Below are 23,398 nucleotides of genomic sequence, written 5' to 3' on the forward strand. Positions count from 1 at the left end.
CTGTAGTTAAGTCTCCCAAACGAAGTTTTGGAAGACTTATTGTTTTTGCTCAGTTCTTATTATTATTATTATTCTTCTTCTTCTTCCGCCGCTTTTAAATTTGAACTTGTCCGCACCCGTTCTCCAAAACCGCTTGTCAAATTAACTTAGGGTTTCACAATATGTTAGACTAACATGTCTAGTGGTGCAATCAGGGTTTTGTTTGTGCAATGGGGTTTATAAAGGGGTACTTTGAGGGGCAAAAAGAAAAGAGGGTTTTACTATAGAACCCTATGGGATTTTATTTTTAAAAATTTTCAAATGATTATAAATTGAAAACTGTTTGTGATAGACACAATCTTTTTAATTGAAAATGTTCTAAATGATAAAGCCCATTAAATGAAATACAGGGTTAGTCCCCAGGGGTCACCCCCACCCCCTGCCATTAAAGAAAATTCTAATACCTTGTAAGTGGTCAAGATCCCCACCCCTAAACCATATATATTTTGGTTTGTCATGCTAAGATGGTTTGAATGATATACAGGGTTAGTCCCCAGGGGTCATCCTGACCCCCTGCCATTTGAGAAAGTTCTAATATCTTGTAAATGGTTGAGATCCCCACCCCTAAACCATATATATTCTGTTTTGTCATGATAAAGCACATCAAATGAAATACAGGGTTAGTCCCCAGGGGTCACCCCCACCCCATGCCATTTAAAAAAGTTCTAATATCTTGTAAGTGGTCAAGATCCCCACCCCTAAACCATATATATTCTGGTTTGTCATGCTAATATGGTTTGAATGATATACAGGGTTAGTCCCCAGGGGTCATCCCGACCCCCTGCCATTTGAGAAAGTTCTAATATCTTGTAAATGGTCGAGATCCCCACCCCTAAACCATATATATTCTGGTTTGTCATGATAAAGCACATCAAATGAAATACAGGGTTAGTCCTCAGGGGTCACCCCCACTACCTGCCATTTAAGAAAGTTCTAATATCTTGTAAGTGGTCAAGATCCCCACCCCTAAACCATATATATTCTGGTTTGTCATGCTAAGATGGTTTGAATGATATACATGGTTAGTCCCCAGGGGTCATCCAGACCCCCTGCCTTTTGAGAAAGTTCTAATATCTTGTAAATGGTCGAGATCCCCACCCCTTAACCATATATATTCTGGTTTGTCATGATAAAGCACATCAAATGTAATACAGGGTTAGTCCCCAGGGGTCACCCCCACCCCATGCCATTTAAGAAAGTTCTAATATCTTGTAAGTTGTCAAGATCCCCACCCCTAGACCATATATATTCTGGTTTGTCATGCTAAGATGGTTTGAATGATATACAAGGTTAGTCCCTAGGGGTCATCCCGACCCCCTGCCATTTGAGAAAGTTCTAATATCTTGTAAATGGTCGAGATCCCCACCCCTAAACCATATATATTCTGGTTTGTCATGCCAAGATGATTTGAATGATATACAGGGTTAGTCCCCAGGCATCACTAATGCATATAACTTTACTGGACCAAACCAATTTTAGGCGACCCTGGGAATTACGAATTATGGGAGCTTCGTTTGGGAGACTTCGTAACAGCATCCTGTTACAATCATTTCTTGTTTTATTTATTTTTGTGATACCAACTTTTGTGGATTAAGGAAAAATTGTATATTCATGGATATTTCATTTCATGGATTTTCCAAAGTCTTTATACTATATAAGAATAAGGAGATGTGGTATGATTGCCAATCAGACAACTATCCACCAAAGTTCAAATGAAGTGGATAGAAGAACTTATAGGTAACCGTACAGCCTTCAACAATGAGATAAACCTATACCATATAGTCGGCTATAAAAGCCTATAGATAATTATTACTTCGTTGAACATTTGAATTCATGGTTAATCTTTTCCCAGGAAATCCCCTAAAATTGGTGAGCCTCCACATGGGGTTTTTGATTATGTGATTACTTGGCAGTTTTTATAGTGATTATTTGATTACCAGACCAAATATTTCATGTTTATTTGATAATCTAGGACTGTATTTTTGATTATTTGATTATCTTGTTTAAAGAAATATTAAATGATTATGTGATTATATTGGCAAAAAATTTGTGATTATGTGATTACTTGGACACCACCATGAGGGGCCTCATTGGTACCCCACGAATGATAATGAAATCACAGTACCATTTTCTTTGTGCATTTATATGCAAATATCTCAACCTTTACATAATATTTAAGGATAAAGAAAATAAAAATATTAAGAAACTGGAACCAAAACTATTCTTTAACTAACAATGTCTGTGAGAAAAAACCCGGAATATTAAGTATCTACGCACTCAACATGATTCCATAGAAATACTTGTAAGTAAGGTTTAAACCCAATACTTGTCTTTCTACTTTAGTGCTTTTGTCTCACAATCCTTTGAATTATTGCATGTTTCCAGCTCATAAAGATTCTTAAAAGTATTGTCAATGTGCAGACAAAAAGATTATAATGCCATTTGTAGATAATATCTTAAGATTCTCGTCTTTGAGAGACATGCAAAAATAAGAAATGAAAAAAGTGTGTCAAGTCGATCAATTTCAAATCACAAGAATATTTATGAGTTTAAGGGCATACACGCTGGTGATTTCATCAAAAAAGGTCATAAAATAAAGATAAACCTTGATTTAGACTGCAGACAAAATAATGCGTTCACGTTATTTCTGAACAAGTGTATATAACTTACATTTCATTGCCTCCTTATCAAGTGTCAACATTTAGATTTTCATTATTATGACTCATTCATCCAAATAACTATTTCAGGGACAAAATGACTATATGTATTTGATATTCTGCAGTGATAGATATTTTTCTTCTCTCACTTTTTGCTGAGGTTGCAATGTTGATGGGAAAGATTATGCTAGAGCACTGCATATATATATATATTTGGTGTCACGATATCTCAGTAGCATGAGTTCGAATCCCGGCGAGGGAAGAACAAAAAATTTGCGAAAGCAAATTTACAGATCTAACATTGTTGGGCTGATGTTTAGACGAGTTGTATATATATATATATATATATATAAAATCATTGCATGATCAGAAATTAAATAAATTTTCTAAGTTTTATATATTTTACCAGAAAATATTTCTTGGGAATTCCCCTTTTAACAAATCTCTTATATTTTCAGACGTGGAAAACACCTATTTGAGCTTTGCAAATCCAAATTATCACTACGAAGATAGAAAGAACAGTAACGACAAACTGAATAAAGACGTTTACCATAACGATAACAACATTTATGACGAGGTTGATGTGAGCACCATTTCTCTTCTTGATAAACAGAACGGTCAAGAAACAAAAGACATGAAAGTAGAAAATAAGGAACTAGACAAATTGTCACAAAAGAAAAGACATCTTTTGAATGATGTCAATTCTTCAGATGATGAGGTTGCTACGTCCACAGATGAAGAAATTGAAAACAAAGATCGTGGAAAAAACGAAAAAGTCCTAAGTGAAAACAAAAAAAACTTGAAGAATAGTGACAGTGGATTTGAAGAGTTGGATAATTCTAAAACAAGTAGAAACAGGAAGAAGCAAGGGTTTATGGGATACTATACAATGTTAGAAGCTAAGGCCAAGGAAAAACAGCTGAAGATTCTGGAGACTCCTGATACAGAGGAAGATACACCAACAGGGGGTAGCAAGTTTACAAAGTTAGTTTTAGTAGACTCTGCAATAATCAAAATTGGGTATTTATTTTGAACTATGCATACATTTGTAGTCACAGTCATTCCATAAGCAGTTGAGAGTACAAAACTTATTGAATGAAAAAAAAATATACGAATGGCATCTCTCACTTGGTTCCTAGTAGACCAATGTCTTAATTTCTTACACTACTCAATATAGCCTTGTTTTCAAGTGGTGATCAAAAGTATCCTCCCAGTCTCAGGTTATTAACAATTCAGATACTACTAGTAGATACTGGACATTAAACAATCAATAATCAATCAATCAATCAAGGACAAGTGTTAAGAGACATCCAAATTTGATGACTGGTATTTTCTAGAGTATTGAAGTGTGCACATCCATTGCTCATGCTTTCTTAAAAAAATAACTGAAAAGCTATTGTTATTCTATCAGTTATTTCTGCTTCATTTCTTCCTTAGATTTAAATTGTAGAAATTCTGTGAAGCCTCCTTATTTGATGTGAGTCTACAAAAAATCTTAAATATAGTGGATTGGTAGTTGTGTGGTCTTAGTAGTCCAACTACTCTATCAATAGCCTGTCAACACGGATAGTAGTCCAACTACTCTATCACTAGCCTGTCAACACTGAGGTTGTGAGTTCTAATCCTACTCTTTCACTAGCCTGTCAACACTGAGGTTGTGAGTTCAAACCCTACTCTATCACTAGCCTGTCAACACTGATAGTAGTCCAACTACTCTATCACTAGCCTGTCAACACTGATAGTAGTCTAACTACTCTATCACTAGCTTGTCAACACTGATAGTAGTCCAACTACTCTATCACTAGCCTGTCAACATGGATAGTAGTCCAACTACTCTATCACTAGCCTGTCAACACTGAGGTTGTGAGTTCTAAACCTACTCTATCACTAGCCTGTCAACACTGAGGTTGTGAGTTCTAATCCTACTCTATCACTAGCCTGTCAACACTGAGGTTGTGAGTTCTAATCCTACTCTATCACTAGCCTGTCAACACTGATAGTAGTCCAACTACTCTATCACTAGCCTGTCAACACTGATAGTAGTCCAACTACTCTATCACTAGCCTGTCAACACTGATAGTAGTCTAACTACTCTATCACTAGCCTGTCAACACTGATAGTAGTCTAACTACTCTATCACTAGCCTGTCAACACTGATAGTAGTCCAACTACTCTATCACTAGCCTGACAACACTGATAGTAGTCCAACTACTCTATCACTAGCCTGTCAACACTGAGGTTGTCAGTTCAAACCCTGCACGATTGACAGTTTTCTTTCCAAAGGTTATGGTTCTCTCAGGGCACTCTGGCTTCACCCACCAAAAAAAACTGACCGCCACAAAATAGCCAATAGTGCTGAAAGTGGTGTTTAACACAAAACAATCAATACAACTAAAATCGATTGTAAGTGTACTGAATTGTTCATGACTGATGAGTAACTCTTATCTAAGATTTTTTGTAAAATGAAGGCCTGGTCATTGTTCTAGTACTAAGGCAACACAATTGCCAAGTGAGCTGTTAAATGCCAATAAGTAGTCTATAACATACTGGCATTGATAAAAAAATAATGAAAAGGTATCAAAGAAATGAGTCTTTAACTGCTACTTAATGTGGAATGGATACCCAGGTGATGATGTTGAATTTTATGGATGGATGACAATGTCTTCATTTTATAATCTTATTCAGATCTTGTATTGTCACGATAAATTTATATTTTAAACATCTCTGCTACAGGTTTTGTCCATTTGAGGTTAGTTTAAGTTCAGGTTATGCTGAAACCTATTGTTAAAAATATCTTTTATTAATGCAAAAATATATAGCAGACTTTCTACAATTGTTTTGAAACAGAAAAATATATCACTAAACCCATTGAGCATTCTTCCTTAAATATACAAAATTAAAACCAACATACTTTTATAGTGTGAAAAATTAATTAACAACCAACAAACTTTTAATTAATTTTATCTTGTGAAACTATTTTATTATCGTCACACAAATTAATTGCTGTACAAATGAACCTGTATAATTCTGAACTGAAAATTGATAGTCTAAAAATTAAAATGTTTTGTAATAAGAAATACAAATTAAAACACCAGTAGAATTGACTTTTAATTTATACTTTTACCAGACAACATTTATAAAATTTATTGTCAATTTCAGGTTTGGATTTGACATCAACTCTCCCGACTCTAATGATAGTGGTATCCAATCAGATGCTAGATCAGATGATGGAAGCAGTCACGTACATGGTCCAGTGAATGATGACATCTATGCAGTGGTGTGTAAATCTACCAGCTCTGACCTCGGTCTGCTGAGAATAGAGAACAGTGGTAGTGAAGATAACACTCCAACAGAAGAGGTAAACATTGATTGCACTCTCGGAAAATATTGTCATTCATTTAGTGTGTCCGCTTGTCTTCTGGTAAAGTGTAGTAAGATGATAAAAAGACGTAATATCTTAATGTAATTTCACCACAAAATACATCAAGATATGAACTGTAAAAAATAGGTCCAAATGCTGCAAGGTTAATATTAGAGATTAATGTTCCAGCATCACTGATGAGTCTTTTGTAGACGAAAAGCGAGTCTGACGTGCACAATTTTAATCCTGGTATATTCATGGTTCTTTTTTTTTTAAGATTTAGGTATCTTGGTATCACAATGTAATTTCATAACAGAATGCACCAAGTTATGAAATGTCTCAAATATAGGTAAAAAGATTTGGTATGAAATTTATTTTTTTGTAACTTCTTGGTTAATTTTCAAGAGTCTTCATTAAGGCACATTGATATTTTTTTTCTTCAAAATGAACATTTAAGAAAACAATTGAGAATATACCCTGGTATATACATATCCTACATCTGTAAATGAAATCAACAAACTAGGGTGTACTTTACTTGTCTAATAAGAAAGCTTCAGACAATTATGACTTCGTTATTCTTTGGCCAAGCTATATGGTGACATAGTTACTGTATTTTTGTATTTTTGGGTTGCTGTCTCATTAATGTTCGTAATAGAATAATCCAAGCATAGTTACATTGTCATAAAATTACTAGCCAACATATTAACATATAAATGGAAAGAGCATTTAAGAGGATAACAGACCCTACCTTTTTATTTGCGGTCGTATATTGGTATGACGTTGGCGTCGTCGTCGTCGTCCGAAGACACATTGGTTTTCGCACTCTAACTTTAGTTTAAGTGAATGGATCTCTATGAAATTTTACCATAAGGTTCAATACCTCAAAAGGAAGGTTGGGATTGATTTTGGGGGTTATGGTACCAACAGTTAAGGAATTAGGGGCCAAAAAGGGGCCAAAAATAAGCATTTTTGTAACTTCCAGACATAACTTGTGTGTTAGTGTATGGATCTCTCTGACATTGTTCCACAAGGTTCCATATCACACAGGGAATGCTGGGATTGATTTTGGGGGTAATTGCCTCAAAATATTAGGAATTAGGGGCCAAAAAAGGGGCAAAAAACAAGCATTTTTCTAGTTTCATGACAATAACTTGTGTGTAAGTGTATGGATCTTTCTGAAATTGTACTACAAGGCTCCATATCACAAAGGGAAAGCTGGAATTGAGTTTGGGGGTAATTGCCCAAAATGTTTAGGAATAACGGGCCAAAAAGGGGCCAAAAATAAGCATTTTTCTAGTTTCCAGACAATAACTTGTGTTCAAGTGTATGGATCTCTCTGAAATTGTACCACAAGGTTCCATATCACACAGGGAATGCTGGGATTGATTTTGGGGGTAATTGCCTCAAAATATTAGGAATTAGGGGCCAAAAAAGGGGCAAAAAACAAGCATTTTTCTAGTTTCATGATAATAACTTGTGTGTAAGTGTATGGATCTTTCTGAAATTGTACTACAAGGTTCCATATCACAAAGGGAAAGCCGGAATTGAGTTTGGGGGTAATTGCCCAAAATGTTTAGGAATAAGGGGCCAAAAAGGGGCCAAAAATAAGCATTTTTCTAGTTTCCAGACAATAACTTGTGTTCAAGTGTATGGATCTCTCTGAAATTGTACTGCAAGGTACCATACCACAAAGGGAAGGCTTGGATTGAGTTTGGGGGTGATGAATCATAAGGGGGTTCATAAAATTTGGGGGGGGGGGATTTTTTTTTTTTTCCTTTTTTTCTTTTTTTCCTTTTTTTTTCTTTTAAAATTTTCCATTTTAAGTTGGTTATTTCTCTGTTTTATATTTAAAAGCAAATAATGATGATATGGTAGGAGATACACACCAAACAGGATGTGTAAATTATTATATAATAAGTATTGTGCAATAGCAAGAAATTTTCAATTGCACAGTATTGCATAATAGCAAGAAATCTTCAATTGCACAGTGTTGTGCAATAGCAAGAAATCTTCAATTGCACAGTATTGTGCAATAGCAAGAAATATCCAATAGCACAATATTGCGCAATAGCAAGAAATTGTCAATTGTACAGTATTGCGCAATTGCAAGAAATATTCAATTGCACAGTATTGTGCAAAAGAAGATACTTCGTATAAGTTGCTTATTTCTTGACCAATTTCAATGGGGTTTTATTCTTGAATTCTTGGGGTTCTTAAATATGCTGATTCTAACCGTGTATTAAGTTTTTGGATTTTGGGCCCCGTTTTTAAATTGGTCCACATTGAGGTCCAAAGGGTCCAAAATTAAACTTTGTTTGATTTCATCAAAAATTGAATTATTGGGGTTCTTTGATATGCCGAATCTAACTGTGTATTTAGATTCTTAATTTTTGGTTCCGTTTTCAAATTGGTCTACATTAAGGTCCAAAGGGTCCAAAATTAAACTTAGTTTGATTTTAACAAAAATTGAATTCTTAGGGTTCTTTGATATGCTGAATCTAAACATGTATTTAGATTTTTGATTATGGGCCCAGTTTTCAAGTTGGTCCAAATCGGGGTCCAAAATTAAACTTTGTTTGATTTCAACAAAAATTGAATATATGGGGTTCTTTGATATGCTGAATCTAACCATGTATTTAGATTTTTGATTTCTGGGCCCCATTATCAACTTTGTCCACATTGAGGTCAAAAGGGTCCAAAATTAAACTTTGTTTGATTTCATCAAAAATTGAATTCTTGGGGTTCTTTGATATGCTGAATCTAACCATGTATTTAGATTTTGGATATTGGACCATAATAGGTGAATGTCCAATTTAAAAATTTTAAGTTCTTAGACCACATTCATTCTGTCAGAAACCTATGCTGTGTCAAATATTTAATCACAATCCAAATTCAGAGCTGTATCAAGCTTGAATGTTGTGTCCATACTTGCCCCAACTGTTCAGGGTTCGACCTCTGCGGTCGTATCAAGCTGCGCCCTGCGGAGCATTTTATTAATTAATATAATGAAATTATTGATGTAAATCTGGTATTTTAGGATTTATAAAGTGATTTGGGCTTGATTGACTTTTGGCATTCCTACTATAGAAACACTTTGGCTAACTCTAACGAAAATGTGCTTTGTTCTACTTACAAAACAGTTGAGAAAATCGTAAAATTGTTTTTTGTTTTCTTCCATGAGCAAATTGTTAAAAATTCCTATAAAGTAATTGATGTTGTCTTTCAATTAATTAAGCGATGTCTGTGCCGTCACCTTTATTGACCCTTGTTTGGATGAAAGTGAAAGTTGTTGTCTTATCTTATGACATTAATTGTTTGTGAAATGCCAAAACATTGAAATGGAAATCTGTATTATGAAATCATTAACGGAACTTTGTATGGATTAAAGGATAGGATTTCACATTTATGTCTCCAGAAAGGGATAAAAAGTAAAATACTTATAGATTTTAAAACAAAAACAAGTGAATGAACGTGTACAAAACAAAAACAAGTGAATGAACGTGTACAATGTATAGGACTTTATCTGAAAGCTATTTTTTTTTAAATTTTAAGAAGCAATTAGTAATATTGTTTCTCATAGAAAGTGTTTTTATTTCCTGAAAGGGAAACTTTTTAATATTTATTTTATTATAAACAGAAACATAAATAAAGGATTATGGCAATACTAATTATAAAAGTTACATAAAATAATGTTCTAAAATAAGCAAAGAAATGAAACTGTACTGTGCCCAGTCACAAACTACAAATGTATGTAAGAACCTACAGCTTACATTGTTCTGTGGCTGAATAAATGAGAATATAAAGTAAGGAAATAAGTAGAACCTGATTTTAATCCAAATCAGCTAGTTTGTCAGTTAAGTGTATATCAATTTAAATTGTAAGAAGAATTTTTCATAAGGCAGTAGCTCAATATCCATGCAAATTTTACATATGCTCAGTGAAACATGTCCTGAACTAATTGAAGACAATTACCCGGCGGGGATCCAGAGATTAAAGTGGGGGGGTTTTGTGAGAAACGTTTTTGAACATTAATATATATTAGAGAAGTTTTCTTGTTATACCAAACCTCATGTTTTTCAATAATTGGCACACTTTTTGTTCACCCGGCATATGATTACTCAAAATAAACTTTTTAGATTTGTTCAGTTATTTAATTACAGATCGTATCCACCCGTTTAGCAATTGCTGCATCAGCCCTTGCATCTATTCCACTAGCCGACTTATTATGTGTGTTGGTAAAGTCTTGTGATCTTAATAAGGCTGTTTGGTGGTGGTTTTTTTTGTGTGAGATTAACATTCACCATTTGCCTTTACCCAATTCTGAACGGGTTTTTTTAACAAACTTTCCGGGGTTGTCATCAGTAGCGAACAAAACGCAAAATCTGCAGTAAATTCCATCCTGTGAAATTGAATAGACAATGCATGGGGAAAAGTGCAGCCAATCATATTTGAAGCATCTTTTTAACCCGTACAGTTCTCGTTTTAATTTAGAATGCTACACATTTGAGCACTAGGTACGGATGTGAAATAAAAGTTTGCAATATCCTTAGATTCAGCAGGTGTCATTTAAAAAAACAATCTTATGGATATGATAGGGTGAAAAGTAATTTTCTTCAAATCAAGCTAACAGAAAACGTCGTTTTAATCATAAAACCCTTAATTGGATTGTCTTAATTAAATCCTTTGATCCTCTAATTATCAAGTTCCCTTTAGGCAAATTTAATTGTGACATGTGTATATTGAAAGGAGTGTAGCGACAAGTGTCACCCTGTTCAGTGCTGGATATTCAATTTATAGTAAAGATAACATTAAAGCAAGAAATGATTAATAAAAAATTATTTTAAGATTTCCAAGCGGGGGGGTTTTTGCGAACCCCCCCAAACCCCCCTAAATCCGCTAGTGATTACTTCCCTTTTGAATCTTATATGGCATCTACTACTGGGGAATATGTTTGCTGCAGCATCTATAGAAGGATATGCTAACCCTTCCAGTTCACCTTATCAATTGTTTTTGATAATTTATGTTGTTTTTGCATCTGTACTAGCCCTCTTTCTATTGTTATTTTTTGTACTTGTATTCCTAAGCATTTCTGACACTCTCTGAATTTGTCATTTCAGATTTTTTGAATTTTTTCTGACTGCTATTATTGAATGTGACCTTTAAAGTCAACCAATGTTTTGTTTATATTGAATGGGATATTGAAAACCCTTACCCCATTATTTATATCTTTAGTTTGATTATATTTTTTAGTCGCTGTCTCTTTAATTTTGTCATCACATCTGTTATTCATGATTAATTTTCTCTGATTAATTCAGGTGAGGCCATAAAAATACCTATACTACAAAACATCATTGTAAATAATCTATATATATATATTTTTTTTATATAGGACAATCCAAAGAAACAGAAAGAAGAAAGACTTCCACCAGGATGGGAGAAATGTGAAGGTATAGAACAGAGTGGAACATTCACTGTGGATATAATAGCTTTTTACTTCTATCATATGCTTATAAAATGGGGATAACTAAACACTTGCAAAAACAGTATAAATAAAACACAACAAAACCAAAATTAAACAAAAAGGAGAAACCCCCCAAAAAAGATTTTGTCAACACTTCACCATTCAAAAATCATTGTTACATTGAAGGCTGCAGTTTTCTGGAAGAATATGATTTTAAATTGTTTATAAATAATGAGAAATGATGCTGAAAATCCTCATGACATGTAATATAGATTGAAGAGTAAAAGGTCTTATGGGGCAAAAAGTTAAGGACCAGAAATGTAAAATATTTGTGTAGTTTCCTCATATTTGGAAAGTGTTTGTTATCATGATCTGTTTGTGGTTCTCTCAGGGCTTTCTGGCTTCCTTCAAATATAAAAACTGGCCACCACAATATAGTTAAAAGTGCTGAACGTAGTATTAAACACCAACAATCAATCATTCATAAATTGTCCTATTCTTGTGAGGTAGAATTAAGCTTATTTATATATCATTATTGCATCTTAATTGGATAGTTTTGGTAAATTATGAAATGACAGATTTATTAAAGGAAATTTCTGTTTAAATGGTGCTTGTTAAAGATTTGACTATGCAGCATTCAAATGTAATACAACAATAACAACAATAGTTTATGTTAAGAGGGTTACACAGTTAGCTATATAACTAATCTTCCCTGAGGCCCTCATCATAGAAAAACATAAACAAAAAATCGTTGAATAGATGAACATTCCCCACAAAATGGTTAATGAGACTAACACAAATTTTAACTTAGGAAATTTCTGGAATATTGATAATTTGCAAAAAAAATAAACAGATGTATTGATATTTTCAGTGAATGATTCATATTTGTTTTTCTTTGTCTTTATGAAGGGAGTGAAATGCAATATCCAAATTTTCTATTATTTAACAGATGAAGATGGTGCATATTACTGGCATATCAAGAGTGGGACTATCCAGAGGGAGCCACCATCCCCAGCACCACCAGATACTAAACATGTGACCATAAGATCTGTATCTATAAATAGTGATAGTGTAAGTATTGCAATAAAAATGATGTAAAATGATAATGATAAAAATGATAAATGAGGCACTATAGGGTGGAATCTTTTACCAGCTAGTCTAAAAACTGTGAATAATGTGGATGCTTTAGAATAAGAAACACACAGCCTATTTAATGAATAAACATGAAGATTGAAATATTTTATTTTGCAAAATACATAAAACATTTGAATAATGTTTGTTTTTATGATATTATATTTTTCAACTGTATGGTTTTTGTCTCGCCTTGACGGAGTCAAAAAGTGTGACATAGGTATGCTGTTTCCGGCAGTGATGGTGTCAGCAGCAACAATGTATTAGTTTGTGATTAGGTCAGTTTATGAGGAACCACTAGTGATAGGTCAATGGTATTCGCTATGCAGTTGTATTAGCATTGACACATCTCATTTCCATGGATATTAATTGGCCCTAATTCCTAAGTTATGGTCTATTTACTTTGAAAAATTTTACTTAGTTTACATGTATTAGTTTGTGATTAGGTCAGTTTATGGGGAACCACCAGTGGTAGGTCAATGATATTTGGTATGCAGTTGTAAAAGCGTTGGCACATCTTATTTCCATGGAGATTGTTTGGCCCTGTACCTTCAGAAATGGTTCATTGACTTTGAATATTTTGCATAACTTACATGTTGAAGTATTGCTACTTTAATTTTAACATTTGCATTTTACTATCATAATAACAAAAAGGCGAGACATATCTCTGTGTTAACAGTTTATTATACATGTAATCCAAATTCATATTGAAAAAAAATTGTTTCTTGTAAAGGGAAAATCACTCAATATTTGTGTATAGTGAGAAAACTTGAGTCCCTGGTGGCTGTTTGGTCTTCGTAGTTTATCTACTGTATCACTAGTATGTCAACACTCAGGTTGTCAGTTTGAACCCTGCATGTGCAGGTGGGATTTTTACTTAAATCTTAATTGAGGAGGATTGTCAGTTTTCCCTGCCGAAAGGTCAAGGGTTCTAATTGGGCATTTTAACTTCCACCACCAAATAACTGACAGCCACAATATGGCCAATAGTGCTGAAAGTGGCATTAAACAAACTATAAATCAATCAGTCTCAGGCACCAACCAACATGAAATATGTTAACATATGAACATCAGTTGATTGCTGTTAGATTTTCAATTTTTTTCTTTCACATGATAATATGCAAAAGACCTTCTATAGACTTCTGATGTTATACAAGAAGTTTGCACTGAAAATATATTTTTAATTTCTTGTATCTGTTTAGTTTATTTATCCTATTTCTAGAAACAAAACCTAAAGATATTGTTTATTCACAATTAGGTATAAAATTTATTTTAGCATTTGATTTCTTTGTTCAATAACATATTGTGTAGAATTGAGTATTTCATAACGGCCAATTTCTGAAAAAACTCCATGGGGACATCAAGCTCAATAGAGTCTAATGCTTCTCTCATGCATGTCATAAATTTTTCAATGCGATATTGTATGCTTTTGAATAAGATTATAAGTGCTTAAATACTATTTTAACACCCTTGTGGTATTCAGTTTGAATAAGACAGGATTTTTAGGATCAGGTAACGCCTCTCATGTGGGAGATCCCCCTTAAATATGGAAGGCTGGCAGGTCTGTAATATCAGAGATTTAGAAATATTGTCAATAAAGTTTAAAGCCTTTTGTATATTAATTGTTTGAGTACAATTAACAAGTGTAGAAGTGTTATATTCACTAATTTGCACAATATTTAAATATTAATTGGTAGCCAATAAGGTACTTTAAGTTAAGTAGAAAAAAATTCAAGCGAAGAAAAAACAGTTACAGAATACTTGGCACAAATATGAAAATCACACTTTAAGGTTTTACTGTTGGTTGTTAATGATTTGCAAAATACCTGCTTTGTAATTTACAGTGGTTATTTTTAGCTTGCGCCACCAAATGGTGCTCTGATTTTGATTCTGCTTGTTACTGTGTTGTAAAATTAGCTTTCATTACTATTACTGTCAGTCTTAAAACTTGGTATCCCTTCCCTGTCCCTTCTGGGTCTGATGAGTCTTTGTAACTACATTGTAAAGTGCTGATAATAGTTGCATACCCAAGGGTGATTGAGGAATAGAAATAGGGTCACTTAGGTTTTCTTCCGATAGTCAGTAAAACCCTTGCCAAAGTGGGACTTCCTTTTGACTGTGCGTAATGTTCAAGTACACAGCCACGTCCGGTCAGAATGGGGACATTAAATCTGATGCCTCGTGTAAAGAGATTGTCCGGCTCTTTGCAGGTGAATAACCCTTGCAGCAACTGTTTGAGGGGTCTGTAGGTGGCCTGTTGTAAGACAAAATTTTCATCCCTATCCAATATACCCTCATTTTCCAGTGGCAGTCCAAATTTCCCTGACCTTCATCCTGAACGGCCTCTATTACAGGACCTTCCTATTGTATTTATTGTTAATTTGTTCTCGTCCTGAATATGCATGAAATATTTGCCACTGGATGTTAAGCAACCAATAATCAATCAAATCATTAATGGCATCTTTAAAATGTTCAAACTTTATATAAAGTTTGATCTTTAAAACTAGGCCAAAAATCAAAATAAATTTCTCATTAAAACTTAGTTTGTTAAAACATTGAATAGTTTCATCATGAGAATTGCTTTTAAATGTGTATTTATGGGTTTATTTTAAAAGTAAATTGTATCAGAAATGTGAGCAATCCTATGTAGGAGTAAGTTACTTTAGACTTAAAGTCTATGTAATGTACTTAGTAAACTGTCACTGATTAAAATTCTATTCCCTTATCTATGGTGCTGTGGTTGTAAATGTCTTCATAATACAGAAATAATTTCCAAAAAATATGTTTTATGACCACTGTATCAAATTTTAATTAACTGAAGTACAAATACTCTTATTAGCTTGCAAATAAAATACAGGAACTCCCCGATTTTACACTATACCTGAGATTGACTTAAAGTCTAACGACACAACGGAATGAATTTGAACAGTCTTGATATATAAGGGGAAAATAAGTTCTATTTCATTCGGTTAATTATATAATTCCTAGAAGAATTACAATTAGTCACTAGTAATTGATTTCCATCAGCAGAAAATCCCATATTTGTAATGTAAACAATAGAAATTTATTTTTTGCCATAGAAGTATCATGGATTTTAACATCCTGTGTAAATGACATTGATTACATAAAATTTCATGTTGTTAATTACAGATGGTTTTATTGAATTTGTTTGTTTGATTCCAGTCTTGATAAATTATGTAAATATTCCATTTAAAAGCATGTTACATTTATCATGAACCTCCGTGGGCTGTAATAAATAAATTGTCATACATAGAAAAAAAATACTTTGAAGAATACAAGGAGGCTTGAATAGGTGTGAAAATAGGTAATTATCAAACATTCTGGTAATCTTCACTAATTTTTGAAATTTTAGATTGTATTGTAAAAGTGGTCCTTTTACTGTATTTGCCAATTTCTATAACTAACATGGTAAACTCTTTCCTTATTTATATATATCCACTTGATTTTAAGTGAAAAGCATAACTGAATTTAATAGTTTATAAGAATTTATCATGCCAACCAGTTTTACTGAATTTATACAACAATAACAGGAGTTGTGTCAAATAAAACAGATTTTATTATGATGATAAGGAATAAGTTTCTTCAAGGATTCTCTTAAATTAAAATGTCGAAAATTTTTTAATGTCTCAATAGATATGTTAATAATTTTTAGCCTAAACATAATTTCTTTTTATTAACACAACAAACCAAATTATTATGTAAGATTTGGATGCAAGAAGATGCACTTTTATGCAGTATTTCTATTGCATGTTTTTTCATAATCCTCAATTTAATGAAATTGAAAGAACCTTGATATATATTAAGGATGAAACTGTTTCTGTTTATAAGACATTTCTGTAAAATGTGGAAATAAGATCATGCACCTTTGAAACAATACACTCTCTAAAGTACAAATTGAGGATATGAGAAAAGGCTTTGGTGGTATAATATGAATATTGAAGATAATCATTTTGTTATGTTGGTGTAAAAATTCATCCAAGAGTTCACACAGTGTGGGAGCATTATATGATGAAAGAACTTTGGTATATTGTTTGTAAATTCACTATAAATTTTGCTAAAAATAAAGGTATTGCAATATTAAAATGTTCGTGGAATCTGAGCAATGTTAAAAGTAGTTTGCAAAATCAAGTTTTAGGAATCATTGTAGATTTTTCAGGTCCAAATGACCCTAACAGAAGTGAAATAAAGAATTTTTGATGTTTGGGAGTTAAGTGTATTCCCATGTTTATTACATACATTAAATGCATCGCTTTGAAAAAAATAAAACATAAATGGTTGGTACATCAAAGAGAACAATTATGGCAATAAATGTATTGAAATCAAATGTAATTTTCAACAGTCCAAGTTCAAATGCACTGATTTAATAAGTGGATGGCTTCTGTATGATATAAATCAGGTATCACAATGATCACAATACATGGTTTATTATGAGTTAAAAAAAGAATGTGTCATTGTTACAGGAACCAATAAAACAGAAATGACATCTCATGTATGCAAACTCTAAAACTTACAAAAATAAAGGAGTGTGATTTGAGTTGTTTTTCATTGGCTTCATTGTTTTTCTGTTACCTATCCAAGATCTGGAATATTGGACAAATGAAGTAATTACAAACAAAATTTATACTGAGAAGACCTTATAAATGATTACATGTTGTCATACATTATAAAATACACAAGTTACATCTATAGATATAGGAAGATGTGGTATGAGTGCCAATGAGACAACTCTCCATCCAAGTTACAAGTTATTTCTGTTAAAGGAATTAATTAGTTACTGATAAGAATGAATAAATGAAGGCAACATTAGGATATTGCTGTTCAATAGTCATCAATCAATTAAGCGAAAACAAATCCTGGTTACAAACTAAAACCTAGGGAAACACATCAACTATAAGAGGAAAACAACTGAACAACAGAAACACTGAACTGCAACAAAAACAAACGCCAACATACATAGAAACGGACTATTTGATAAAAACTGCCATATTCCTGACTTGGTACAGGACATTTTTAGAAAAAATGGTGGGTTGAACATGGTTTTATGGCTAGCCAAACCTCCCGCTTATATGTCAATGTTAAAAATACCGCTAAAATGACAACACTATGTGACAGGAATACAGTACAAACAAAGGCAAGAACACTCAGCACAGAGAAATACATAAATAAATAATATAATAGTACATTACAACATGTAAACCAAAGAATAACAACGGACACCTCCCATGAATTTACGACAGCACACCAGGACACCACAAACGAAGTATAAACTGTGCGTCACATGAATGGATCAATGCGACAAAAAGTGACGTATTTTTTGTGACGTTTATATTATCACAGGTAAATTTCTAAAAATAAAATAGATTTGTTTTATTCAGACATGATAGACACGTACAAGAATATTAAATTGGGATTGAGTTGTAATGGTGTTATTTTATGTATTTTTTAACCATGACAAGAATATTAAAATGGAATTGTGTTTGTAATGGTGTTATTATTTGTATTTTCTAACCATGTCAGTTTTTCTTCTAAATCAAAACTGTGTATAAACAAAAAAATCCTGTGCATACAGTTGCTTTAAACTTAAAATGATATTAAAGAAATAGCTGATTTTTTATCTTAACTTTTACATACATAGAAAATAAAAATGAAATAACTGTAATATAAGGCAAGATCATGTAAGACCAAAATAAAATGTGATGTATTATTAGAAAACATATCTTGTGAAAATTTAGTGACAAACAAAATTAAAATAATTCAGAAAGTAGAATTCGACTTGGAATAATATAATGGTAATACACACAGTAAAAGTAATTTAACGAAGAACACTTGTTTTTTTTCCTTCTTTTTTTAACTTGCCAACTGAGATTTCAGTACAAGATATTTAAACCAAATACACTTTGTTGGTTTATTGGTTATTTTTTCTTTAATAAAGTAATATAAACACGAACAAACCTTCATATGCTAAAAATGAAATCTTTTCATTCAGCAGATTGACACATCCTGGGGAAAATTTACTTTAAATGTCTAAAAATATATTTTCTTTGTGGTTTCTTTTCCGATATTTAGGGATGACAAATTAAGTTTGATCTCGTCAGTATTAAGCTATGTATTCATATCTGTCAGTGTTAGTTAAAAGTGAATATGGGAGCCAATACTTTAATAACATTGCATTGTCAAATTGTCAAAAATGTCATAATTTCCCTTTTGATGTATTTATTTCATTTAAAGTGTTAGCAGAAGTTTAGATTGAAGTGCCTGACACGGAAATATTGTTATGTAATTTCAAAAAGTTGTTCTGGAAGGGAAAAAAAATAAACCTTCAATCTGATGTAATTGCCAGATTTTTTCATCAGATATAAATTTAAGAATTTGGCATAGAACCAGTTACTGCCATATCTGAATAGTTTTGATTAATATGAATAAAAGAGGTGTGTTGAATGTGTCAATGAGACAGACTTCTTTGTAAGAACAGTGTTAGTATACACAAGCAAACCTGATATAAAACATTATTTAACCAACAGATGTTGTATTTGATCCATGCAACATTTGAATGAATTTGTAAAGACTAATGCCTGCAATTCTTTCCTATAGGTTATACAATAAAAATCAAGTTCAGTTAATCATATCAAATCAGACATTTGTCCAGGTGCTTAAAAATGAAAACAAAGATTCTGGTTATAACAAAGAGCTATGGACACGACTTGGTATCATTTGTCCATTATCCTTAAAAGTCTGTTAACATTTACATTTTTGTCTCACCTTTGATGAAAGTGGCAGAATGTGAGACATAGGTATTACAATCCGGCGTTGACAGAGTGAACCATTTGTATTAAGCTTTATATTTCAGAAGGTAGAAGACCTGGATGCTTCATACTTTATAGGCAGATACCTTATGATATAAAGTTTCTGTCTGTCATATGTTCATTGTCCTTGACCTCATTTTCATGAGTAATAGTATAACTATATTTTGTATATGGGTTCCTTGCAACGTCAACATGTCCGTCAGACAGGGTTCACCTGACCTCCACCTCATTTCATGGATCAGTGATCAAGGTTAAAGTTTGTTGGTCAAGTTTCATCTGACCTTGACCTTTATTTCTTGTTTCATTGAACAATGTTTAGTTTTTGTGGTTAGATCTATTTCTCAGATACTATAAGTCACTATATTTGGTGTATGAAATGATTGTGAGGTTTTCCTGTCTGTCTGGCAGTTTCATATGACCTTGTCCTCATTTTCATGATAAATTGATCACTTAATTTTTAATTTTTTTCAGTTTATCATGTACATTAATCATCAATAGGTCAACTATATTTGATGTATAGAATGATTGTAAGGTGTACATCTGTCTGGCAGATTCATCTGACCTTGACCTCATTTTTATGGTTCATTGGTTAGTGTTAATTTTTCATGGTTTTCTCAGTTTATCAGGTACATTAAGCAATAGGTCAAGTATATTTGGTGAATGAATTGATTGTAAAGTGAACATGTCTGTGTGGCAGGGTTCATTTGACTTTGACCTCATTATTATTATTCAATTATGATTAAAAAATAAGTAGGCGACACATTTCAGCATGTGCACTCTTGTTTTTCTTCTGCTCTGAAACTACAAATCCAATTCAAACACAATTTGGCATGAATATTGTTTGAAAGATCGTTTCTACAATTTCTTCATTGTGTATTGAATGGTTAAATTTGTTTGCAACATGTTATCTTTCACTCAGATTAATCAATTTGTCCTCTGATTTGCAAGACTAAATCTTTTGAAAATTAAAAGGAATGGTGATTGGGAAATCCTTTTACATTGATTTTTCATTTGAGTGCTGATTAGATGGAAAATATAGGTTCCCACTGAATTTAAACCCCTAAAAAAATTATATGTTCACCTGTTTTTTAGAAACTGTAGGATCCATCTACATGATAGACTTGCTAGAAATAATTAATGTGAATTCTTCTTTTTTTTAAATCATTCTTATCAGGAAAAAAAGTTGTTGCTGATAGATAACTATTTCAAACATCTTTCTTTATGAAAGAACAAAGAATTCCTTTCAAAATTTATAGCATTTCTGATGGGTAGACCCTATATAAAGAATTTTCATTCACAATTATAAGGTGGCATAAATAGTAGATGTCATATATACTCCCATTTTACACTACTTATCTTTATCTGTGAAGCTATAAGTATGATCTGAACCAAACTTGCCAAAATGATGTAATTTCTTATAGGATCGGGGGGAAATTCACAGCTGCCAATAACTGTTTTTGACTTTGATTTGTCAATTTTCAAATTTCCTCTCTCTGAAACTCCTGTACAAAGTTTCAGACCTTATAGGTTTATGACTTGAAGTACTTGTAATATGTTTTACTTTGACCTAAAGGGACTGAGAGGTGTTTTCTAGGCTGTGGCAATTAATGTATTAAGTGCAGAAATAATAGGAAATAGAGACAAGTAAATATTGCATAAAGTAAAGCATTGGGAACCTTTATATTTTGGATTAAAAAATTGTTCTTTGATTAAAAAATTGTTCTTTGATTATTCATTCTTCATATCAAACTATAAAGTTTGGATCTAGAAAAATACTTCTATTGTTGGCTATGGGAAGACAATTCTTATTTTTTATGCAATCTTAAACCCCTACTATATTTAATGGTGTTGTCACATTAAAATGGGTCTGTATGTAGTAACTTGAGAACATGCATGATGCATGTAATTTTAGAAATTTCTTTAGGGAAAGAAGATTTGATTACTTGTGAATTTGTGTTTATTGAATGATCATTACGTCTGCAACTAGAGGCACTCCATTAATTTTTTCGTGACTAGTTAAGTAATAAAACCTTATCATTGATGTGGTGAATACAAAATTAAGATTATAAAAAGTCACGTTTTGCCTCAGACCTTGAGAAATATAATGATTTCAAAGTTTTTATTGGAATTATCGCGGAAAATTTATTGAGCTTTAGATTTTTTTCTTCTGCTAACTTTGATATAAATATAAATACTGTCTGGTTCTATAAGGAAACGATTATAGGGGTAATTACAGCATTGTCATAACACGTGCTGCTAAAATCTACATTGAATTTATGATAAAAGAACAATAAGAGGAGTTAAATTATTGCCAACTCAACTTTCAGGCACCAATAAATCATAGCTGTTGTTTGTTGTTAGATATTTTTGAATAAGATCTGTTAAAAAAGAAAGGTTTGCTGTAATCAACTGAATATTAATGAGTAACAGCACTTTAACTGTTTGAATTAAGGCAATTTTTTTACATAATGCGCACTAACTCCATTATGCCAGGATTACTTGCCATAAAACTTGGGATTGATAAGGAAGCTCCCTTTTGATTTTTTTAATTTTCTGCTTTTTCATTCCAGAGTTACATGACTTTCTTTGACAGTCAGATAAATGAAAGTCATTTTTTTTAAATGTCATGCACTATTCTAGTATGCTTGGGTAAAATTTCTACAAACGCTGTTCATTGGGACTTATGAATTTTGACTCGCTGTTGATTTTGAAAATTGTCTGGTTTGTCATTTCAGAGTGATTGGACTTAAATTGATTGACACAATACTTCATGTTCAAGTATCCTCATGCATATTTTACTACAGAGCCATTTTATTTGCTTCTGATTAAATGCCTTCTAAATATCCCATTTTATTTCTGCAACAATTTCAATATGTATAATAAGGGTGTATCTTGGTGCAGTTGCTTAATTTATATAGAGTCAATACAGCCAGACCAAAGTTACAGTTTGTTACCTCCTTATTGGAGTTATATTACCTATTGTCAATTTTGCAATGTTTCATGTTGGTCTTTCAGTAGATTACAAGAAAACATTGAAATCTGTTTGTGTTTGTCAGTTAAACACCATATTTTAAGCGTATTTTTGAAAGCCTGTTCTGATTATTGTAATTCATAATTTACATGAAGTTTGCGTTTATTGATGTGAAGGTTTGAGGACTTAAAAACTGTAGGATTTATCCACTGCAAACGTTTGAATGCACATTATTACGTGTCTTTCACTAGTATCCCTATGAATTTCAAATAATTGTCATTTCTGAATTAATACAACAAATTTATTGTCGAGTTAGTATAACAAAAATATTCTCAACTTCAGATTGAAGGCGCCTTTTTGATAAAGTAATGTTAGTGAAGTAATGAAATTTGATAAACCAAAATTGACTGTTTGACTTAATTGTATTACACTCATTGAACATTGGAGAGTCATGTAATTTAATAACTGTTTTAAGAACTTGTCTTGAGAACCTTTTTATCCTTTAGTTTTTATGTTTTTGATTAAGGCATTTCATTTAAGGTTTGCCATTAGTATTGAAATGAAATTGAATTTATCAGATAATGACATCTAGGGAATTATACAATGCTGGCCATAAAACTTTATTTTCCTGGAATTTATCTGATTTGTGGCATCTTAAGGTTTAAACAGCATCACTGTCAAACCTGATTTTCTTGAAAATTTGTATTACTTTGTCTTCGGTTTGTTTTTCTTTTTTCTTTCTGTGTCTGTATAAAAATGGAAATTCTTGTGATTTTCTAGATAAGTGCCTGTATTTCCTGTGTTAGGTTATGAAGCTTTAAAATGCATGACCAAATACTATTTCTTCATTGTATCATCTGATTCTTAAGTCACTTGGAAAATAGAAAGAGAAATTACTGTCATCTAAACTTCCAATATTTCATGATCGTTTCTAATTTACTTGGCTCTATTATT

The 23,398-nt window shown here is 32.3% G+C and overlaps 1 protein-coding gene across 3 annotated transcripts in view; it reads left to right on the plus strand.

Annotated features, from left to right (window-relative positions):
• Positions 1-23,398, plus strand: part of LOC127716606 (protein Fe65 homolog) — a 109,422-nt gene that overhangs the window by 61,200 nt on the left and 24,824 nt on the right. For all 3 annotated transcript variants that reach the window (XM_052222849.1, XM_052222848.1, XM_052222847.1), the window contains 4 exons: positions 3,155-3,680; positions 5,856-6,054; positions 11,447-11,504; positions 12,468-12,589. In XM_052222849.1, coding sequence (XP_052078809.1) covers positions 3,155-3,680; positions 5,856-6,054; positions 11,447-11,504; positions 12,468-12,589 — 905 coding nt within the window. The remainder of the gene's footprint in view (positions 1-3,154; positions 3,681-5,855; positions 6,055-11,446; positions 11,505-12,467; positions 12,590-23,398) is intronic.

Source organism: Mytilus californianus, unplaced genomic scaffold (genome assembly GCF_021869535.1).
Source record: "Mytilus californianus isolate M0D057914Y unplaced genomic scaffold, xbMytCali1.0.p SCAF_9, whole genome shotgun sequence".
Taxonomy (NCBI): domain Eukaryota; kingdom Metazoa; phylum Mollusca; class Bivalvia; order Mytilida; family Mytilidae; genus Mytilus; species Mytilus californianus.